General features: G+C 45.9%; 1 protein-coding gene across 1 annotated transcript in view; it reads left to right on the forward strand.

The window, feature by feature from the left end:
- The window catches only part of LOC121543337 (contactin-1a-like), a 46,071-nt gene extending 29,473 nt beyond the window's left edge, over nt 1-16,598 (forward strand). The window contains exons 12-23 of the mRNA XM_045217981.1: nt 2,000-2,150; nt 2,458-2,585; nt 2,834-3,006; nt 3,532-3,823; nt 4,425-4,574; nt 4,679-4,749; nt 5,049-5,301; nt 14,381-14,502; nt 15,029-15,218; nt 15,318-15,439; nt 15,822-15,978; nt 16,240-16,598. Of these exons, the coding sequence (XP_045073916.1) occupies nt 2,000-2,150; nt 2,458-2,585; nt 2,834-3,006; nt 3,532-3,823; nt 4,425-4,574; nt 4,679-4,749; nt 5,049-5,301; nt 14,381-14,502; nt 15,029-15,218; nt 15,318-15,439; nt 15,822-15,978; nt 16,240-16,322 (1,892 nt within the window). The 3' untranslated portion in view covers nt 16,323-16,598. The remainder of the gene's footprint in view (nt 1-1,999; nt 2,151-2,457; nt 2,586-2,833; nt 3,007-3,531; nt 3,824-4,424; nt 4,575-4,678; nt 4,750-5,048; nt 5,302-14,380; nt 14,503-15,028; nt 15,219-15,317; nt 15,440-15,821; nt 15,979-16,239) is intronic.
- The last annotated feature ends 221 nt before the right edge of the window (nt 16,599-16,819 follow it).

Raw genomic sequence — 16,819 nt, forward strand, 5'->3', positions numbered from 1 at the left:
CCAAACTATGTGTGATTGGTTAGTCTATAACACAAATTACGTGTGATTGGTTAGTCTATATCCCAAACTACTTGTGATTGGTTAGTCTATAACACAAATTACGTGTGATTGGTTAGTCTATAACACAAATTACGTGTGATTGGTTAGTCTATAACACAAACTATGTGTGATTGGTGAGTCTATATCCCAAACTATGTGTGATTGGTGAGTCTATAACACAAATTACGTGTGATTGGTTAGTCTATAACACAAACTATGTGTGATTGGTGAGTCTATAACACAAATTACGTGTGATTGGTTAGTCTATAACACAAATTACGTGTGATTGGTTAGTCTATAACACAAACTATGTGTGATTGGTTAGTCTATAACACAAACTATGTGTGATTGGTTAGTCTATAACACAAACTATGTGTGATTGGTGAGTCTATAACACAAATTACGTGTGATTGGTTAGTCTATAACACAAATTACGTGTGATTGGTTAGTCTATAACACAAATTACGTGTGATTGGTTAGTCTATAACACAAATTACGTGTGATTGGTTAGTCTATAACACAAACTATGTGTGATTGGTTAGTCTATAACACAAATTACGTGTGATTGGTTAGTCTATAACACAAACTATGTGTGATTGGTTAGTCTATAACACAAACTATGTGTGATTGGTGAGTCTATAACACAAATTACGTGTGATTCGTTAGTCTATAACACAAACTATATGTGATTGGTTAGTCTATAACACAAACTATGTGTGATTGGTGAGTCTATAACACAAATTACGTGTGATTCGTTAGTCTATAACACAAACTATATGTGATTGGTTAGTCTATAACACAAACTATGTGTGATTGGTGAGTCTATAACACAAATTACGTGTGATTGGTTAGTCTATAACACAAATTACGTGTGATTGGTTAGTCTATAACACAAACTATGTGTGATTGGTTAGTCTATAACACAAATTACGTGTGATTCGTTAGTCTATAACACAAACTATATGTGATTGGTTAGTCTATAACACAAACTATGTGTGATTGGTTAGTCTATAACCCAAACTACGTGTGATTGGTGAGTCTATAACACAAATTACGTGTGATTGGTTAGTCTATAACACAAACTATGTGTGATTGGTTAGTCTATAACACAAATTACGTGTGATTGGTTAGTCTATAACACAAACTACGTGTGATTGGTTAGTCTATAACACAAACTATGTGTGATTGGTGAGTCTATAACACAAATTACGTGTGATTGGTTAGTCTATAACACAAACTATGTGTGATTGGTTAGTCTATAACACAAATTACGTGTGATTGGTTAGTCTATAACACAAACTACGTGTGATTGGTTAGTCTATATCCCAAACTATGTGTGATTGGTTAGTCTATAACACAAATTACGTGTGATTGGTTAGTCTATAACACAAACTATGTGTGATTGGTGAGTCTATAACACAAATTACGTGTGATTGGTTAGTCTATAACACAAATTACGTGTGATTGGTTAGTCTATAACACAAACTACGTGTGATTGGTTAGTCTATAACACAAACTATATGTGATTGGTTAGTCTATATCCCAAACTATGTGTGATTGGTTAGTCTATAACACAAACTATGTGTGATTGGTGAGTCTATAACACAAACTACATGTGATTGGTTAGTCTATAACAAAAACTAAGTGTGATTGGTTAGTCTATAACACAAACTACATGTGATTGGTTAGTCTATAACAAAAACTAAGTGTGACTGGTGAGTCTATAACCCAAACTACGAGTCATTGGTGAGTCTGTGCCCGGCACCTCATTGGTTCATCTTTGAAAACAAATATGTAATATTAACAAGCACATAACCACTGTGTTTCTAGTGTTGATTCTGGGAATATAAAAAACAACATAGTCATCATTTATACACACTACAAAGTCCTCATTGATAAATAATTACATCCAACCACTTCCAAATATAGACAGTCTAAATTCTACCCTTCCCCATCCCAGCTTGTGCCCCAACGTTTGAGTTCAACCCAGTGAAGAAGTATCTTCTAGGAGCTAACAACGGCCGTGTGGTCATAGAGTGTAAACCCAGAGCTGCCCCCAGACCCAGGTTCACCTGGACCAAGGGAAAAGAAGTGCTCTTCAACAACTCACGGTAAATAAGGACGTCTTTGTGGGGGAAAATAATGTTACGAATACAAATGTTTGATTGGTTGATTGGTTGGTTGATTGGTTGATCAATTGGCTGATTGGTTTATTGGTTGGTTGATTGGTTGATTGGTTGATTGGTTGATTGGTTGATTGGTTGATTGGTTGATTGGTTGATTGGTTGGTTGATTGATTGGTTGATTGATTGACATCTGAGTTTGTTATTCATCCCAGCAACTGTAGGAGAATCTTGTCAAACCTTTGAAAGAAATCCAAAGTGCTGTATGGTTGTGAATGTTTCCGTCCCTCCATAGGATCTCCATAATGTTTGATGGGAGTCTGGAGATCCTGAACGCCACCAGGAATGACCAGGGGGTTTACACCTGCTTAGCTGAGAACGACAAGGGGAAGGCCAACAGCACAGGGACTCTCACCATCACAGGTATTACGCTCCATCCAGCTTTACACAGTTGTCTAAAATCTGCCCTATTATGAATCTACCTTGAATGTTCATGTGTAGTTACTGGGTATGTTGGTCACAGTGAACCATCTGTATGTCTCATTCGTTGATCCCATTCTGATTCTGTATTGACATGAGTACTGTTCTTTAAAGCTGGGTCTGTGTACAGCCAGCATAACGTTGCACAGTGTTGGTAAACAGTCTTCTCTACGTGTGTGTGTCTGACACAGAGGCGACCCAGATCACAGTGGCCCCAGAGGACACCCAGGTGATGGTAGGGGAGGAGGTGCGTCTGCAGTGCCAGGCCTCCTATGACCCCAGTCTGGACATCACCTTCATCTGGTCTCTGGACTTCAGGGTCATCGACCTCTACCTAGAGAGGAAGCACTACGAACGCATCATGGTAGGGAGGGATAGCACAACCCAGCAGGGTTGTGGTCAATTCCATTTCAATTCAGTCAATTCAGGAAGTATACTGAAATTCCAATTCCAATTCCGTTCAATGCTTTTGGTTTACTTTCTGAATTGACTGTATTCTAAATGGAATTGACCACAACCCTGGAACCCAGAATTAAATCTTGCGTGCTAACTTTTATGTTAACAATCTGTCATGAGAAACATGGAGTGATGGATGAGGCGTCAATGTCCCACCTTACAAGGCCGAATCATTTTGTGGGATCATATGCACACTGTGGGCTGAATGCATCTCAATATCCAGACTCAAAGTCTGACTCTGGCATAGCCTTTTACAAGCTCTTCTGGAAGTCTGGTAAAATCCAGATGAGCTGAACGCTATATATTACTTAAGCAATGAGCATGCATTGATATTGATGCCAATAAGATACCAGATACCTGTTTCTCAGGTGATTTGCCACTGTGTGAAGTGTCTAACCCTGTCTCTCTGTCTGTCTATCTCCTGTCCGTCCAGGATCGTGAGGACAGTGGAGAGCTGAAGATAATGAATGTCCAGTTAAGACACGAGGGACGCTACACATGTACAGCCCAGACTGTTGTGGACAACGTTACCGCGTCAGCTGACCTCAAGGTCAAAGGTCGTCCTGCTCCTCCCGGTGGGGTGAGGGTTGAGGAGATCAGGGACACCTCGGTGAAGTTGGTGTGGAACCGAGGGGCCGACCACGGCAGCCCCATCCTCGGGTACACCATCCAGACCAGAGACTTCTACGCACTAACTGAAGTGGACTGGAGGGACGCCTCCACCTGTAAGTACAGGAGTCTACCACCAGAGGGCGTCATTACTCTAACGCTGACAGCAAAAACATGAATACAGTTGCCTTTAATGCTGAACATACTACTACTGCTCTCTCTCCCCCTCTCTCTCTATCCCTCCCTCCCTCCCCCCTCTCTCTCTCTCCCTCTCCCTCCCTCCCTTCCTCTATCCCTCCTTCTCTCTCTCTCTCTCTCTCTCTCTCTCTCCCTTCCTCTCTCTCTCTCTCTCTCTCTCTCTCTCTCTCTCTCTCCTCACTCATTCACTCACTCACTCACTCACTCACTCACTCACTCACTCACTCACTCACTCACTCACTCACTCACTCTCTCACTCTCTCACTCACTCACTCCCTCACTCCCTCTCTCTCTCTCTCTCTCTCTCTCTCTCTCTCTCTCTCCATCCCTCTCTCTCTCTCTCTCTCTCTCTCTCTCTCTCTCTCCCTCTCTCTCTCCCTCTCTCTCTCTCTCTCTCTCTCTCTCTCTCTCTCTCTCTCTCTCTCTCTCTCTCTCTCTCTCTCTCTCTCTCTCTCTCTCTCTCTCTCTCTCTCTCTCTCTCTCTCTCTCTCTCTCTCTCTCCCTCTCTCTCTTTCTCAGCCCCTACGGCCCTGGATGGCATGTCAGTGATGGCTGATGTTATGGACCTGTACCCCTGGATGGAGTATGAGTTCAGGGTCTATGCTACTAACGAGTTTGGAGACGGGGAGGCCAGCATCCCTTCCATGAAGATCAAAACCTGGGACGCAGGTAGGGACCTGCCTGGGCCACTAACATGTTGTTGTTGCAATAGAAATGTGTGCGTTTGTGTATGAGTGTCTAATAACATCTGTTGGAAACACACTGTCTCTCAGTGCCTGTGGTGGCCCCGACCAACGTTGGAGGCTACGGGGGTAAAGATGGAGAGTTGATCATCACATGGACAGTAGGTGTCTGAGTTTCTCTCTTCCCCCTGTGGATGACACATTTCAACCAACCCTTCTAACCATGTTCTGATCCAGTGTTCTTCAGTCCTGGTTGTGTAGCATTATACGGTCTGCAGGCTTTTGCTCCTACCCCTATTTTGCCATAATGGTTCATACAAAATCTACGGTATCGACTTAAAGTTACTAATGTTGTTTTTCTTGAACAGCTTTTAATAAAAATTTTGGTCAGTTTGATATGTTGTGGGTCTTCATGATTAGGTAAATAACAAGGATCTGATCTTCCTCTGTCATCTTCCAGCCCGTGCAGCCGCAATACTTCTACGGCAAGAAGTTTGGCTACGTTGTGGCCTTCAAGCCTCATGATGATTATGACTGGTGGTATGAGACCATATCAGACCCAGAGACACGACGCTACGTCCATCGTGACTCCTCTTTCGGGGTCAAGTCGGACGACTTCCAGGTCAGGGAGTTCCAGGTGAAGGTGAAGACGTTTAACTCCAAAGGAGATGGACCCTACAGCCTGACAACCACTGTCTACTACCCACGAAATGGTGAGGGTAATACTAACCCTAACCCCTAACCCTACAAGATGGTGAGGATCAGACTAACCCTAACCCCTAACCCTAACCCCACGAGATGGTGAGGATCAGACTAACCCTAACCCCTAACCCTAACCCCACGAGATGGTGAGGATCAGACTAACCCTAACCCCTAACCTTAACCCCACGAGATGGTGAGGATCAGACTAACCCTAACCCCTAACCCTAACCCCCACGAGATGGTGAGGATCAGACTAACCCTAACCCCTAACCCTAACCCCACGAGATGGTGAGGATCAGACTAACCCCTAACCCCTAACCCTAACCCCACGAGATGGTGAGGATCAGACTAACCCTAACCCCTAACCCTAACCCCACGAGATGGTGAGGATCAGACTAACCCTAACCCCTAACCCTAACCCCACGAGATGGTGAGGATCAGACTAACCCTAACCCCTAACCCTAACCCCACGAGATGGTGAGGATCAGACTAACCCTAACCCCCTAACCCTAACCCCTACGAGATGGTGAGGATCAGACTAACCCTAACCCCTAACCCTAACCCCACGAGATGGTGAGGATCAGACTAACCCTAACCCCTAACCCTAACCCCACGAGATGGTGAGGATCATACTAACCCTAACCCCTAACCCTAACCCCACGAGATGGTGAGGATCAGACTAACCCTAACCCCTAACCCTAACCCCACGAGATGGTGAGGATCAGACTAACCCTAACCCCCTAACCCTAACCCCACGAGATGGTGAGGATCAGACTAACCCTAACCCCTAACCCTAACCCCACGAGATGGTGAGGATCAGACTAACCCTAACCCCTAACCCTAACCCCACGAGATGGTGAGGATCAGACTAACCCTAACCCCTAACCCTAACCCCACGAGATGGTGAGGATCAGACTAACCCTAACCCCTAACTCCTAACCCCACGAGATGGTGAGGATCAGACTAACCCTAACCCCTAACCCTAACCCCACGAGATGGTGAGGATCATACTAACCCTAACCCATAACCTTAACCCCACGAGATGGTGAGGATCATACTAACCCTAACCCCTAACCCTAACCCCACGAGATGGTGAGGATCATACTAACCCTAACCCCTAACCCTAACCCCACGAGATGGTGAGGATCAGACTAACCCTAACCCCTAACCCTAACCCTAGCTGTATGACCACATCCCGGTTCAACCCTAACCCTAACCTCAACCACAACCCTAGCCTCAAACCAGAGAAGAGCAGCTGAATCCAGGTGGATAGCCAAACTTAAGACCTTGGCTCCACTTGGTTTGAATGGTAAAGAGTAGTATACAGCCTTGACGGTGGGAGTCAGTGAGGGCCCAATCAGGAGAGCCGGAGAGGCCACCACCACCAGGAGGACGTTCAATAAAAAACCATGGAATTATTAGCCCTGTCTGGATTTGTGTTTCATATTTAATGTTCTTATATTAAGCACTTATTTTAGCAGCACTTAATCCCTTGGTGTCATTTTTTTATTATGTACTATATTATTTACTTGTTCAATTATTTATCTATTCATTTATTGATCCAGCTTGCATGTTTTATTATTTAAAAAATGAACTTGTTCACCCTCAGCACTTCATCAACCCTCATCTTCCTCCTATTGTTGAACCGTCGTGGGTGACCCCTCTGAGCTCCCGGCCTTCATGTTCTCTCACCCTCTCCAGACTCCGGACTGACGTACAATATAGAAACAGAGCAGGAAGTTGCAATAGGCCCGTGCAACCCAAGGTTTGATACCAGCACAAACAGAAACCCTCTTAAACCCAACCCTAGCCTCAACCCTAAACCCAACCCTAGCCTCAACCCTAAACCCAACCCTAGCCTCAACCCTAAACCCAACCCTAGCCTCAACCCTAAACCTAACCCTAGCCTCAACCCTAAACCTAACCCTAGCCTCAACCCTAAACCTAACCCTAGCCTCAACCCTAAACCTAACCCTAGCCTCAACCCTAAACTGAACCCTAGCCTCATTCCTAGCCTCAACCCTGATCTTAACCTTCAACCCTAACCCTAACCCTAGCCGCAACTAAGGCTCATTTTAGCCCAAATCCTAACCTTAATCTTGAGGGGGAAGATAGCCCACCCCATCAACCCTTTATTAGTTGTGTACCTTGACCCTAATCATAACCACTTAGGGGAACAAGGCTTAATCAATCAACCCTTGGTTAGATCTGAGGCTAACCTTAACCCTAACCTTAACCAATCAGTGGAACATGACTTACTCCTTCCAGTTGCCTCAGGCCTTTATATTAATTCTGGCACTGATTCTAACTCTAATCCTAACCTTAACCACACTGGACAAAATGGTTCACTTCAGCAACCCTTGGTTGACTCTAACCCTAACCTTAACCCTAACCTTAACCCTAACCTTAACCAATCAGGGGAACATGGCTTACTCCAGCACCAATCAGGCTGCTATGCTCTTAAGCTTGACTCTACCAATGACCCTTACTTGGGCAATAACCCTAACCTCAACCACACAAGAGAACAAAGCTCTCCACTGCAACCCTTGGTTAGCTCTAATTTTGATACTAATCTAAACCAGTCAGGGCAACATGGCTCACTCCAGTACCCCCCAGTTGGTTCCAGCCTTGGTATTGACTCTGGCCTAGAATCTAACCTCAACCACGCAGGTGGAAACAGCTCACTTCAGAACCTTCAGCACTCTTAACAACGAACCTAGCAGGTTACAGACTGATGTTATGATTTTTAATGTCCATTTTGAGCTGGGAACCTTGGATGACGCCCCACCCCTCTCGACACCATGAAATTCTCCAGTGACTTCAGGTGTAGGAATAAGTGGGGCAGTTACTAGTAATGTTGCGGTGATTATGTCTGATTACATTACTCTTTCTTTCCCCCTGTATAGATGGGGTGTTGCCACCTGGAGGGGAGCAGCCAAACACCCACTCCCATGCATCCCACACCCACACACACACCAACTTCCAGTGGTGGCCCTCACTGAGAACGTAATTACGAAGGGTCATTCTGATAAAAAGCACAAAAAAAAGCAAGTGAGTCCTCAGATTTCTCCAACAGGAGAGTTTCCACCCGTTCCACTACTGATATGGAAACTTCCAGTACTGCTCCCTTCCAGAGACCTACACCACATGCCAATTCAACTAATAAAATAAGGGATTGTTTCAGATTGCGGGAGTGAATCATGTAATGTGGCAGAGTATATTGATTCCTTTCTCAATCCCTTATCTCAGAAGCACCCCAGTTATGTTGTCACGTTCGTTGAAGGACGGGTCAGACCAAGGCGCAGCGTGATATACGTACATGTTTATTAAAGTAATAAACAACACGACAAAAACAAAGGAAACGAAATGTGAAGTCCAAGGTAGCACACACACCATACCTTACAAGGAACAAGATCCCACAACTAGACAGTGCCAATAGGCTGCTTAAGTATGGGCCCCAATCAGAGACAACGAGCGACAGCTGCCTCTGATTGGGAACCGGCCAACATAGAACTAGACATACTAGATCCTAAACATAGACAAAGCACAACAAGGAATATACAAACCCTGACTCAACATATAAGCGTCCCCTGAGTCAGGGCGTGACAGTACCCCCCCCCCCAAAGGTGCGGACTCCGACCGCACAACATAAACATAACAGGGTAGGGGCCGGGTGGGCATTCCGCCTCGGAGGCGGATCCGGCTCAGGGCGTGACGACCTCTCACTCTCCGCCTCCCTATTGCGCCCCTGGTCTGGTCTAGACCTCGGCGCGTTGCTTCCTCTCTCCTTCCTCCCACGATACGCCAGGCCCTGTCTGGACCCTGAACCTGGAGAGGGGCTGACGTCATGGTCTGGACTGGAGCCGCTGACCGAAGCTGGATCAGGCACCGGTGGAGCGGACTGCTCTGGCTCCGGAGTGGAGCCGCTGACCGGAGCTGGACTAGGCCCTGGTGGAGCGGACTGCTCTGGCTCCGGAGTGGCGCAGCTGACCGGAGCTGGATCAGGCACCGGTGGAGCAGACTGCTCTGGCTCCAGAGTGGAGCAGCTGACCGGAGCTGGATCAGGCAACGGTGGAGCGGACTGCTCTGGCTCCGGAGTGGAGCAGCTGACCGGAGCTGGATCAGGCAACGGTGGAGCGGACTGCTCTGGCTCCGGAGTGGAACAGCTGACCGGCACTTGATCAGGCACCGGTGGAGCGGACTGCTCTGGCTCCGGAGTGGAGCAGCTGACCGGTGCTGGACCAGGCACGGGCCGTGCCGGACTGGACAAACGCACCACTGGTCTGGTGCGAGGAGCAGGCACGGGCCGGACCGGACTAGGAACACGCACCACTGGCTTGGTGCGGGGAGCAGTAACGGGCCGGGCTGGACTGGCGACACGCACCACTGGCTTGGTGCGAGGAGCAGGAACAGGCCGGGCTGGGCTGGCGACGCGCACCACTGGCTTGGTGCGAGGAGCAGGTACAGGCCGGGCCGGGCTGGCGACGCGCACCACAGGCTTGGTGCGAGGGGCAGGAACGGGCCGGGCCGTACTGGGAACACGCACCACTGGCTTGGTGCGGGGAGCAGGAACGGGCCGGACCGGACTGGCAACATGCACCACTTGCTTGGTGCGAGGAGCAGGACTGGGTGCCTTTATTAACCCCTGCTCCTTCTACTGCCTAACCAGCTCCTCTCGCCGTGCCTCTACTCTTTCCTTCTCCCTTTTAGCCTCCTGTAGCGCCTCCCTCTGACCGAATAACTCCTGCTCCCTCTGAACCAATAGCCCCCATAACATGGTGGCCTCCTCTCCTAACCTGCAGATCCGCCCTTTAACGGCCTCCTGCTGCCTCGTCGTCCACACAGTGTGCCCCCCCCCAACATTTTCTTGGGGTTGCCTCTCGGGTCTCCGTTTCACCTCTCCTGCCTGGGCTTCCTCCTTCGCCCAGGGTCCGCTATCGGCTAATCTCACCTCCTTCTCCCTCATCCCTTTCAGGGCCTCCATATGCTTGGCCAGATCCTCTCTTATCTCCTCCCAAGTCCATGATCTCTGCTCCACTACCTGTGTCCAGGGTGTCTGCTGCTCCTGGGCATGCTGCTTGGTCCGTGTTTGGTGGGATCTTCTGTCACGTTCGTTGAAGGACGGGTCAGACCAAGGCGCAGCGTGATATACGTACATGTTTATTAAAGTAATAAACAACACGACAAAACAACAAAGGAAACGAAACGTGAAGTCCAAGGTAGCACACACACCATACCTTACAAGGAACAAGATCCCACAACTAGACAGTGCCAATAGGCTGCTTAAGTATGGTCCCCAATCAGAGACAACGAGCGACAGCTGCCTCTGATTGGGAACCACACCGGCCAACATAGAACTAGACATACTAGATCCTAAACATAGACAAAGCACAACAAGGAATATACACACCCTGACTCAACAAATAAGCGTCCCCTGAGTCAGGGCGTGACATATGTAAAGGATACCTATGCATTTGTTAATAAGCTTAGAGAAATGGAGTTACCTTCTGGAGCAATGTTATTCTCGATTGATGTAGACTCACTATACACTAATACTGACACTCAATTAGGACTTAGGGCAGGGATACAAATAGACCAGATGAGGCTATCCTTTCTCTCTTAGAACTGGGAATAACACGGAATGACTTTGAATTTGATTCTAAACACTGCTTACAAATCTCAGGTACTGCAACAGGGAAGAAGTTTGCTCCTGCGTATGCCAACATTTACATGACCGATTGGGAGCAGACGGTCTTCCCCAAGTGCAAAAAACTTCCATTCATATACATGCGGTACTTGGATGATATCTTTGGGGTTTGGTGCCACTTGGTGGGGGAGTTTGTAAACTTTATAGATATTTTGAATGGACATCACCCCTCGATTACAGTTAAGTACAACTTACAATTTCTTGATACCAAAGTTTTATGATGCCAGGCCATAATGATAGAAACCTCTTGGGAATTAGAGTATATTTCAAACCGACCGACACACACATGCATTGCTACATGAGACTAGTTATCATCCTAAACAACTTATAGGGGTCTTATTAAGTCTGTTTGTTTTTTAAATGAAGATTACGAGGCAGCTACACAGATACTGGTTTCTTTGTGATTATTTTTTTTGGATTTGCATGATAACGGAATATAGTTTTTCCTCTTTTGGCTATTTTGATTTCTACCCCCTCCTCTTAATGCACTTGTTTCAACAATTATAACTTATTTATTTATATTTGCCAACATCAGGACTTATAACCTTTTGGCAAAATAACCTTGAGGCAAAAATATATATATATATATATATATATATATATATATATATATATATATATATTTATTTATTTATGATTTTGAGTATCTAAATGTTTTGAGGATTGGTTGGTGTCATCTCCTCCCAACTAAAAGACAATCTTGTAACAAAATGTCATACATGTCAGTGCCTTGTACCTGGGCATGACAGCCCAGTGGTTAGAGTATGACGATAGTGACTGGTAAATTGCTGGTTCGAATCTTCAAGGGGAGGCAAAACTGTTTTTGGGGGTGTTCCATTGAGAAAGGCGTTTGTTGATGGAGTTTATGCCGTCTAGTGACCACTAACAGACATTACAGGGAACTACCCTTTATTTTGGTTGGAAGTTTGGAGCTTTCTGGGATCATTTCCTCTATTTTTACAATGTATTAAAATGGTACCTTGGTTTTAAATAGAGGTTCATAAAATGAGTGGGGTAATTGTCTATGTACTTCTTGTGGGTAACAGTTTTTGTCCCCTTACCTAATCCTAATCTCAACCCTAACCCTAGCCTCAACCCTAACCCTAGCCTCAACCCTAACCCTAGCCTCAACTCTAACCCTAGCCTCAACTCTAACCCTAGCCTCAACTCTAACCCTAGCCTCAACTCTAACCCTAGCCTCAACTCTAACCCTAGCCTCAACTCTAACCCTAGCCTCAACTCTAACCCTAGCCTCAACTCTAACCCTAGCCTCAACTCTAACCCTAGCCTCAACTCTAACCCTAGCCTCAACTCTAACCCTAGTTGATTATGGACCCAATACCTTCCATTTCTTATGACTTACTAAAGCCTATTTGGAGGGGATGGGAGCGTGTGTATATTTGTATTGCCTTGCAGGTTTTGCCATGCGTGTTCTTCTCAGACATGAGGGGTTTACAGTGGGGAAAAAAAGTATTTAGTCAGCCACCAATTGTGCAAGTTCTCCCACTTAAAAAGATGAGAGAGGCCTGTAATTTTCATCATAGGTACACGTCAACTATGACAGACAAATTGAGGAAAAAAAATCCAGAAAATCCCATTGTAGGATTTTTAATGAATTTATTTGCAAATTATGGTGGAAAATAAGTATTTGGTCACCTACAAACAAGCAAGATTTCTGGCTCTCACAGACCTGTAACTTCTTCTTTCAGAGGCTCCTCTGTCCTCCACTCGTTACCTGTATTAATGGCACCTGTTTGAACTTGTTATCAGTATAAAATACACCTGTCCACAACCTCAAACAGTCACACTCCAAACTTCACAATGGCCAAGACCAAAGAGCTGTCAAAGGACACCAAAAACAAAATTGTAGACCTGCACCAGGCTGGGAAGACTGAATCTGCAATAGGTAAGCAGCTTGGTTTGAAGAAATCAACTGTGGGAGCAATTATTAGGAAATGGAAGACATACAAGACCACTGATAATCTCCCTCGATCTGGGGCTCCACGCAAGATCTCACCCCGTGGGGTCAAAATGATCACAAGAACGGTGAGCAAAAATCCCAGAACCACACGGGGGGACCTAGTGAATGACCTGCAGAGAGCTGGGACCAAAGTAACAAAGCCAACCATCAGTAACACACTACGCCGCCAGGGACTCAAATCCTGCAGTGCGAGACGTGTCCCCCTGCTTAAGCCAGTACATGTCCAGGCCCGTCTGAAGTGCATTTGGATGATCCAGAAGAGGATTGGGAGAATGTCATATGGTCAGATGAAACCAAAATATAACTTTTTGGTAAAAACTCAACTCGTCATGTTTGGAGGACAAAGAATGCTGAGTTGCATCCAAAGAACACCATACCTACTGTGAAGCATGGGGTTGGAAACATCATGCTTTGGGGCTGTTTTTCTGCAAAGGGACCAGGACGACTGATCCGTGTAAAGGAAAGAATGAATGGGGCCATGTATCGTGAGATTTTGAGTGAAACCCTCCTTCCATCAGCAAGGGCATTGAAGATGAAACGTGGCTGGGTCTTTCAGCATGACAATGATCCCAAACACACCGCCCGGGCAACGAAGGAGTGGCTTCGTAAGAAGCATTTCAAGGTCCTGGAGTGGCCTAGCCAGTCTCCAGATCTCAACCCCATAGAAAATCTTTGGAGGGAGTTGAAAGTCTGTGTTGCCCAGCGACAGCCCCAAAACATCACTGCTCTAGAGGAGATCTGCATGGAGGAATGGGCCAAAATACCAGCAACAGTGTGTGAAAACCTTGTGAAGACTTACAGAAAACGTTTGACCTGTGTCATTGCCAACAAAGGGTATATAACAAAGTATTGAGAAACTTTTGTTATTGACCAAATACTTATTTTCCACCACCATATGCCAATAAATTCATTAAAAATCCTACAATGTGATTTTCTGGATTTTTTTTTCTCATTTTGTCTGTCATAGTTGACGTGTACCTATGATGAAAATTACAGGCCTCTCTCATCTTTTTAAGTGGGAGAACTTGCACAATTGGTGGCTGACTAAATACTTTTTTCCCCCACTGTATATGGCATTTATATCATTATTTGCGCTTTTGTAACATTGAAAAGATTCTCTCTACTGTGTTCGATTTCTTGGGGTTTCTCGATTGGTCCTGATTATTAGAGATGTTGAAGATGGGTTGGTCTAGGACCTATGTGGGTAACAGAACTTAGTCCCCTAGCCTGAACCCTAACCCTAGCCTCAACCCTAACCCCTCTCTCAATCTGATCTACCCCAAATCCCTCGCTCTCTCCCCCGACCCCCTCTCTCAAATTGATCTACCCCAATCCCTCTCTCTCTCTCTCTCTCTCTCTCTCTCTCTCTCTCTCTCTCTCTCTCTCTCTCTCTCTCCACTAGTCCCCTCTGAGTCTCCTACAGATGTATACGCCAGGCCTGTCTCGTCCCACGAAGCTTTGGTCTGGTGGCTACCAGTCATGGACACTGGTACCGGCCTTCAGCAGTACATAGATGGATACCAGGTCTGTAGCTCTGTAAATCTCCTGGATATCTAATGATGTCCATGATTTATGAGGAAGGCCAGATATTCCTGGTCAGATTACGAATGATGGTCTGGTTAAGTGATCAGGAAAAACACATCCCACTGGGCACAGACGTCAGTTCAGCATCTAGTTTTGACTTACATTTGGTTGAGTTATCAACTAACGTGAATTCAACAAAATTATCATGTCATTGGATTTATGTTAAAAGTTGGGTGAAAGAAACTACGAAATTCCCTTGATGATTTGTTGCAAATCCAATCTGTTTTTTTAGCGTGAAATGACGTGGAAACAACGTTGATTCAACCGGTTTTTGCCCAGTTTGATGGCCCTTCTCATGAGACTATAGAAAATAAAATACCTTGTGTTCAACTGTAGCTTCCTTGCCAGACTGACCTAAAGAAGCATATGTCTTTGTGTGAGGAACTGGTGAATATTTTGATTGGTTCACCAGTTTTGATTCAGATTGATTGACACCTGCTCTGACCAATCCCGGCTCTCTGACCAGGTGAAGTACTGGAGGAAGTATGACGATACAGAGCCGGGGGCCAATCGTATCTTTGTGTCCGCCTCCATGAACCAGACCAGGCTGGAGAACATGCTGCCAGACTCCCACTACCTCATCGAGGTCAGAGCCTACAACGGAGCCGGTGTCGGCCCGCCCAGCGAACACTGCGAGGTGTTCACCAAGAGAGCACGTAAGACCAGATGCCAAAACCACATTTTACTTCCATATACAGGTCTATTTTAGGTGATCCCATTGAGATTAATATTCTATTCTATTCTATTCTTTGCAGCTCCAAGTGTGGCTCCCCAAATGTGGCGTTATATCAGCTACTCTGGCAAGTGGCTGTACGTGTGGTGGCACCACATCCCCTACGACTGGTTTGGCAATGAGTCCTTCCCACTATATTATAAGGTATGTAAAGGCATTTTACTTTGTTTCATTTGAATCTTGCAGCAACTGGTGTGATCCAGTTTGAGCCTGTGGAAATAAATGTCCTCAGAAGACAATAAATTCCTCCTCTCCTCTCCTCTCTTCTCCTCTCCTCTCCTCTCCTCTCCTCTCCTCTCCTCTCCTCTCCTCTCCTCTCCTCTCCTCTCCTCTCCTCTCCTCTCCTCTCCTCTCCTCTCCTCTCCTCGCCTCGCCTCGCCTCGCCTCGCCTCGCCTCGCCTCGCCTCGCCTCGCCTCTTCTCTTCTCTTCTCTTCTCTTCTCTTCTCTTCTCTTCTCTTCTCTTCTCTTCTCTTCTCTTCTCTTCTCTTCTCTTCTCTCCTTCCTCTTCTATTCTCTACTCTACAGGTGATGTTCAGGAAGACTGGCTACATCACAGGGCCGATCTACATGACGGGCTGGCACTTCATTGACTTCCCCATGCCCCAGGTAGGGGACTACGAGCTGGAGGTCAGAGGTCGCTATGAGGGAGGAGACGGCCCCATCAGGAAGATCAGGCTTCAGGGTAAGTAAGGGATAGATGGGTTTAATGTAGCCTGGGTAGTATCTGGTTGGTGAATTGAAGGACTGTGCCAATTTGTGGGTGAATCTCAAAAGTATTTTCCTCGATTCCTCAATTGTTTGATTCCTCTCTCCTCACCTTCTTCTCAAAACATCAGTGGGAAGGGAGGAGAGCATCGGAGGAGAAGTGTGTTTTGAGTGTGTTTGTTGTCCGGACAGTGTCTTACCCAGCATGCCTCTTATTGTGTCCCCTCCCCTCCTCCAGGTAAGGCGTCTTTCCTGAGACCCACTCTCAGTCTGGCCGCCATGCTACTGCTGGCCCTGTGCATCGTGGGATTGGGGATATAGAGACGCAGGACGTGTCTGGGTGGACTGTGGGAGATTTGACAGACACAACTCTCACATGGACTTCCTATATCTCGTTATGGACTTCCAATCTTTCCTCAACCTCTTCCTGTCTGTATGTCTTCCCACAACAAAACAGAACACCTTGCCACCATACAGAAATGACCTGCCTAGCTACAGAATTACCTACATCTACAAGAGTTACTGTACTGTAAGACATCCAATAAATCCTTTCTGATTTACAGTACCAGTCAAAAACTTGGACACACCTACTCATTCAAGGGTTTTTCTTTATTTTTACTATTTTCTACATTGTAGAATAATAGTGAAGACATCAAAACTATGAAATAACACATATGGAATCATGTAGTAACCAAAAAAGTGTTAAACAAATCAATATATATATATAGATTCTTCAAATAGCCACCCTTTGCCTTGATGACAGCTTTGCACACTCTTGGCATTCTCTCAACCAGCTTCACCTGGAATGCTTTTCCAAC

The sequence above is a fragment of the Coregonus clupeaformis genome, unplaced genomic scaffold (genome assembly GCF_020615455.1).
Source record: "Coregonus clupeaformis isolate EN_2021a unplaced genomic scaffold, ASM2061545v1 scaf1310, whole genome shotgun sequence".
Taxonomy (NCBI): domain Eukaryota; kingdom Metazoa; phylum Chordata; class Actinopteri; order Salmoniformes; family Salmonidae; genus Coregonus; species Coregonus clupeaformis.